At 37.7% G+C, this 6,657-nt stretch overlaps 1 protein-coding gene across 2 annotated transcripts in view; it reads left to right on the top strand.

Annotated features, from left to right (window-relative positions):
* rnf166 (ring finger protein 166) overlaps positions 1-6,403 on the top strand; it is a 13,953-nt gene extending 7,550 nt beyond the window's left edge. Inside the window, exons 5-6 of one of the 2 annotated variants that reach the window (XM_008429122.2) lie at positions 1,053-1,160; positions 2,616-6,403. In XM_008429122.2, the coding sequence (XP_008427344.1) occupies positions 1,053-1,160; positions 2,616-2,681 (174 nt within the window). In that variant the 3' untranslated portion in view covers positions 2,682-6,403. The other variant, XM_008429121.2, reaches the window with a different exon arrangement.
* Positions 6,404-6,657: the final 254 nt, after the last annotated feature.

Below are 6,657 nucleotides of genomic sequence, written 5' to 3'. Positions count from 1 at the left end.
TCCTCATTTGCATTTATTTTTTCCAAGTTTTGCGGGGAAATAGAATGTGATAAATTAGGAAATACTAAATGAATAAGGGAAATTGGAAAATGGGAAAATTAACAATTTGTCAAACAAATGTTAAATGAAAAATAGATAAAAGAAAAATGGGTAAATAAAAAAGGGATATATGAGAAATTGATTAATGAAACTGGGAAATAGAAAATCAGGTTAATGGAAAAAGGAAATTGAAAAATTGTTAAATTAAAAAATAGATTAATGAAAAATGGGTAAACAGATAAAGAGATAAATGAAAAATGGACAAATGAAAAATAGATCAATGAAAGAGAAATTGATAATCTGAAAAATAAATAAATGAAAAAATTGGGTTTATGAAATAGGGAAATTGAAAAGTGATTAAATGAAAAATGGATTAATGAAAAATGGGTAAATGGATAAAGGATAAATGAAAAATAGATAAATGAAAAAGAAATTGAGAAATTGATCATATGAAAAATAAATGAAAATTTGGGTTAATGAAAAAGCTAAATGAAAAAATGGTAAAATGAAAAATAGATTAATGAAAAATAGGTAAATGAAAAATAGATTAATGAAAAAAAGGAAATTGAGAAAGTGATAATATAAAAAATAAATAAATGAAAAATTGGGGTTAATGAAAAAGCTAAATTATTTAACTAATTTTTTATTTATTTCACTAATTTTCTTAATTTTTTTATTTATTTTACTCATTTTTTATTTATTTCACCCATTTATTTATTTATTTATTTAATTTTGACTGAAATGGCTCTCCATAGGTGAGGGACCTGGATAAGGGCTAGGGGGTCGCTGGGTCAAAAAAGGTTGAGAAACACTGCTCTAGATGGAATTTGATTGGCTTTTTGAGGTTATATGCCAACTCCAAAAAAAGCTGATTATTCTAATCTGCTAGGAATGTTGGACATTAAACTGTGTTGGACGACTAGTTCTAACCAAATGACGTTATGTTGCTGTAAACTTTAGATCAGCTCCGCCAGCAAGCTGACTGGAGGTTGCTCATGTTTTTGTTCCTACAGGTGTGCCCGGTGTGTTCAGCCATGCCATGGGGAGACCCCACCTATAAGAGCTCCAACTTTCTGCAGCATCTTCTTCACAGACATAAGTTCTCATACGACACCTTTGTTGTAAGTCCAATTATATGTAATTATAATCCTACCTGATGTTATTTATTTTTGGTTGATAATATTTATTTTTTGGTTGCTGCATATTTTACTAAACTCAGTTTTGTGGATATACTGCGACACTGCCACATGTTTTTACTGTAGTGTAAACCAGTGTTTCTGCATGTTTTAGGTCCGTTCTGCAGCACTTGATGACATGCAGAGGAGGTCATGCATTCATTTGAATCTGGTGTCCTGGAACAGAGATGCATCTAAAATATGCAGGGCAGTGGCCCCAGAGGACCGGAATTTAAAAACACTGCAGTAGATTATGAGTAGATTATAGAAAATGACATAATTGGTGATGAAATTAGTTACAGTAAATGTCATAATTATTAGCTCCCCTGAAGAAATGTCACAGAATTTGTAATATTTCTATGGAAAATACCACAAAAAAGCAGTGAATACTTGTACCCCTTACATTTATGGTTTTCAAAAGAGTTCCTCAGCTGCATCTCTGATCTTCACTTAGTCCCTGGGATTTTTCTGTGGTTCTGATTTAGTGTTGGTCAGTCAAACAAATGCTTTATATGCTGACAAAGAGAAACTACGCACTACAGTGAATCATGACTGCTAACAAGAAGTTAACAGCAATGCTAGGTATTATTTATTACTTATAGTGAAAAATTTCTCATCGTGATTAGAATTTTGATTTGTCGTCTGGATAAATTCCAATTATTGATGTTAAATAAAAAACAGAACAAAAATTTTACTTTTTTTATTTTCTCCACCGTTTGTTCCACAAGTGTATCAATAAATATCAGTAAATTCTAAAATATGATTAAATTCAGTTACTGTGCGTAACTTAGTGATATGAATCTCACTTTTATCAGTAAGTGGTTTCCTGAAGAATCATATTTCAGATGGGAATGTTTTTTAAGAACAGTATTTTTGTTTGTGGCGCTATGAAGGCTGTGCCAAAAATTAATCTAAGACATAATAATCGTAATTATTATCATGATCACAATAGCACCACAAAGTATCCGGATAAAATTCAAAGTCCACATCGCCCACCGGTAGTTAACAGACTTGATCTGTCCATATTACATTCAAACATGTTCATCCAGTTGTTGCTTTTAAACATCATTGCAGATGATATGTTATGTAATCATGCCAGACTGCTTCAAAAATCACCACTGAACATGAGATTTATGCTCATGATGATTGGGTGTGAACTTCTGAGTGGAGCTCCCCCACCAGACAGTCGCTTGCCAGCTGTCTCCATTATAAATGTGCACAAATTGTTGATATTCTGCAAATTAGAAAAACAAAAAAAACCCCACATAATTTGGCAGTTTTGAAGTTTTCTGTCTTTGTGGGAGTTATTGGCAGAAATCCACAGTTTTTTAGTTTTACTTTTCATGTTGGGCAAAGTTCCTAGAAGCAGCTAACGGCTGTTGTGTCTGTTTCCTTCATCAGGATTACAGCATTGATGAAGAGGCAGCCCTTCAGGCGGCTCTGGCACTATCACTGGCTGAAAACTGACCTCAGACCCTGCTCTGTCCTCCCCACTCCTCTGCTGTTCTTCCATGGGTCAGAACCTCTCAGATGTCACATGGACTTACCTGACTCGACTGTATGATAAAATTGCAGCCAACTTTAAATAATAACCTCACTTCTTTCTCTTGGTATAGCAGAGCACTTTCATTTTATTCCAAAACAAAAGCAGCGTGACCAATCCTCACTGCGCCATACGGATTTAACGTTTTTTGAGGACAGGCTGGACTGTAGGTCCGGAGTGGATCCAATTACCACCCAGGAAAAACTCAGACACCTTGACCGTTGCAAACCCTCCCTCCCCCCATCTACAATTTGGAAGCAGTTCATCAGATCCCATTTGGGCCACTGCAGCATGAAGGGCTATCTCCTTTGAAAAAGTCTCATCTGTTTGTTTGTTGAAACCTGCTGCTGACTCTTAAGGCCTCATCCGTGGTCCAGCTCCCTGACCACATGCACCGATCCACCAAGGTAGACACTGTGAGTAACCTGCCCTCAGTTTTCTGCTTCTGCACTGACCAGGACGGAACCTTTGGCTGCCCATCAGCAAGAACTAACGAGCATCTGCACAAATCCACACATCTCCTCAGAGACAAAACACTGGAGGTGATTCTTCAGTAGCATTGTCAGGCTGCAGTGGATCATGCACACAAAAACGGAACTTTTTATGTTGCTCAGAAGTGAGAATATTTCAGTAGACTTGCATTTTAACCCATCCATGTTGCTGTCCACAACATGTTTTATGGTCACGATCAATGATCAGTGCACCCACAATTCCTCACTGACCTGATAGTAGTTTTACAGTTTTGATTGTGAGGCAGATGCCTGGCAGTCAGTTACACATTCCTTCTGCTTTTGCTTTTTTGTCTCAATTAAAAGTTTCAGATCATTATAAAAATATGTTGGACACAGATAATGAGTAAATTCAAAAATCTGTTTTAAATGTTGATTTCAGTCATAAAGGAAAGAAATTCCTTTATGACTGAACCTGGACCCATGTGGAGAAGTAATGGGTCCTGTTCTAAATCTAGTGACTTCTTATTCCACCCTTCCATCTTTTTTGTTTTCCCGATGTCTTTCTGAGGTTGCCTTGCTTCAGTACTTTGGATCATTTTTCGGCTGCAGAACCGAAATGTACTTGGGCTTATTTTGCCTGTGGGATTAGACCTTAAAAGTCTTGATTCCATCAATTACGGAAAGTCATCTTGGTATTCAGGAATCAGGCCAGCTCCAGATTCTTTGGACTGCCACCACCATGTTCAACTCTCATTACGATATTCTTAATCTGAAATGCTGTTAGTTTTACACCAGATATAACTGGATTCATGCCTTCCAAAAAGTGTTCCACTTTTGTCTCATCAGTTCATAAAATATTTTCCACAAAGTCTTGGGCTTCATCCAGATGTTTTCTGGTAAGACAGACCTTCATGTTCTTTTGGGTCAGCAGTTGTTCTGACCTTTGAACTCTCCGGTGGAGGCCATTTTTGTTCAATCTCTCCCTCCATTACTGTTGAACCATGAACTCTGACCTACACTGGTGTTTTTTGCTCATCCTCTTGATCCAAAATTGAATTTTGTGTGATTATCTGAAACATTTAAGAATGTCAGAAAAGCAAAATGAAATGTATAACAGGCAAATACATTTTCATTGCTCTGTTTGTCATTAAGTCGCCCAATGCTGACCACAGGAAGACATGGTCAGTGTTGGTTGTTTCTTCCCTGCGGTCCAGCAGAAAAATGGGTGGTGAGTTGGTGGCAGTTATTTTAGGACCAGGACCAAATTTGTCTTGATGGAATCGCAAATATTTTGGGGGGAAAGGTCCATATGAGGTATGTTCTGTCTGGTGGCTTTCATCCATTGTTTAGGCTGACTGTTGAACACTCAAACTGCCACAACATATACCTTCTGTCACCAGTGTAGATCTGGAACTCTAATTTGGTCCAGGTTCTAGATGCAAGCAATTGTGAAGACAGCAGCATTGGCTCAGTAGGTTTTCTTTACTAACCCAAACATTATACGTAACATCTAACTCCTGGAAGCTGGAATGACAGACTGCAGGTTCAAAATGTCCCGAAGTGCAGCAGAAAAGAAAAAATAAATCAATGACATCTAAAAGTTGTCAGACAAAACCCGTTTTTGTAAAGGATTTGAAAATCGTTTCAGATTAAGTAATCCTGAGTTAGCTGGCAGAATTTTCTGTAATCTAGGGGGATTTAATAGCCAATAAGGATCACAACGTCCAACCTGGGAAGAGTCAATAAGGTTTAGTGGTTTGAAGTGGTGACACAGAGCTGGTTGTCCCACATACATATGCCAGTCATTTATACTGTATATAGGCTTGTACAGATACAAACTCCAATCAGGTGTCTATCCCATGTATGCTTAAAAACCAATTAACTTCACACACCTCTAAAATAGCACATTATATTATCTACATTAGGGTAATGACTGCATCCTATTTTACTCACCAGTGACATTCATGACATCACACCATCAGGTTCTCTGGACCCAATCGAGTGTCCAACACGCACTCACTTGTGGTAAACATTTCAGTTTCCCACAACAAGAGCGCCTCCTGGAGGCAGAATTCCAACGGAAACGTTGAGGCTTGCCAAGCAGCAGTGACTTTTAATATGTGGCTGCTGGGGGATGTAGTGATGTTGACCTGACCAACATAAATCCTTTATTTGCACTTCCTACAGGTGATGCCTGTAAGACGTGCATCCTAAGTTTTGTACAACCTCTATTTATGAACATGTTTTAGTTTTATTTTTTTATTTTTTACATACATTTGTTCACAAAGCTAATGTTAGTTGGCACCAAAAATAAATAGCAAATCTTGCCGTTTTGTTGAATTGTAACATAGGTGTGGCATCATTCCCAACTCGTGTCCTGGGAAAAATTTCTGCAAGACACACGGCTCCAATTCACCTCTAATTATCCTGAAATATTTAATGTAAATTATCCAAATACAATCCAAACATAGTGGCAGATTAGATTTAGTGACAGTCCCATCTGATCCCAATTGTGACACCAAACTGTCTGATTTGAATTATAATGCCATTTAGTCATTGCTATTGTCATATTAGTAATATTATTCCTTGTGGAATAATATTACTAATACTGTAGTACTGAACAAGCATGCAGAGTTGGCAGAAATGAGCAACTCTCTTAACAGGAAGAAACCAGAACCAGACGCAGTGTGATGATCCCAGAAAACCTACAGGGGGTTAGAGAAGAAGGCGGTAAATACGGAAAAACACAGCACACTTTCTGTCTGATTATGTAGAGATGATGTTAGCTGTAGTCTGTCAGCTAACATCAGACAGTTTTGCTATGCTTACCTTTTATTTACAAACTTTATACATTAGTTTCATACACAGCTACAGTTTAACCAGTAGATGGCAGTCTTTTCCCAGCCATACAGGTGCTGTTCTGAATGAGCTACACATAAGTCTTGTAAATCCTAATCAGCACAATGACCTGATGTGGATAAGTTAGAAGATGGAGCTGTTGGTATCGGTGGACAGATGGGTGCTGCTTGTATTCTAAATATTTCAGTCTATCTCTTATTTTGCTTACATTAATATGTACCTTTGTGGGGTTGGTTGCCACCTGCAGGCTGGATGTTTGTAAAGCTGCTGCTGAAGGTTGTAGAACAGGGGTGTCCAAGGTCAGTCCTCGAGGGCCGGCATTCTGCACGTCTTAGTTCTCTCCCTGGTGGTAGTAACAACCTTTTCAGCTTGTCAATGAGCTGGACGTAACGCACCTGGATCACGAGCCATCATTTGATCCAGGTGCGTTAAACCAGGGAGAGAAGTAAAATATGCAGGATGCCAGCCCTCGAGGACCAACTTTGGGCCCCCCTGTTGTAGAACCTCCTAGATTTAAAAAAAAAAAAAAATTGTTTTTTTACTTCCCGTGGGTGATGATTGATTCTAAATATATGTCACTATGAGAAAA

The sequence above is a fragment of the Poecilia reticulata genome, linkage group LG15 (assembly GCF_000633615.1).
Source record: "Poecilia reticulata strain Guanapo linkage group LG15, Guppy_female_1.0+MT, whole genome shotgun sequence".
Classification (NCBI taxonomy): Eukaryota; Metazoa; Chordata; class Actinopteri; order Cyprinodontiformes; family Poeciliidae; genus Poecilia; species Poecilia reticulata.
Note: the sequence above shows the minus strand (reverse complement) of the source record. Positions and strands in the feature narration are given on the sequence as shown.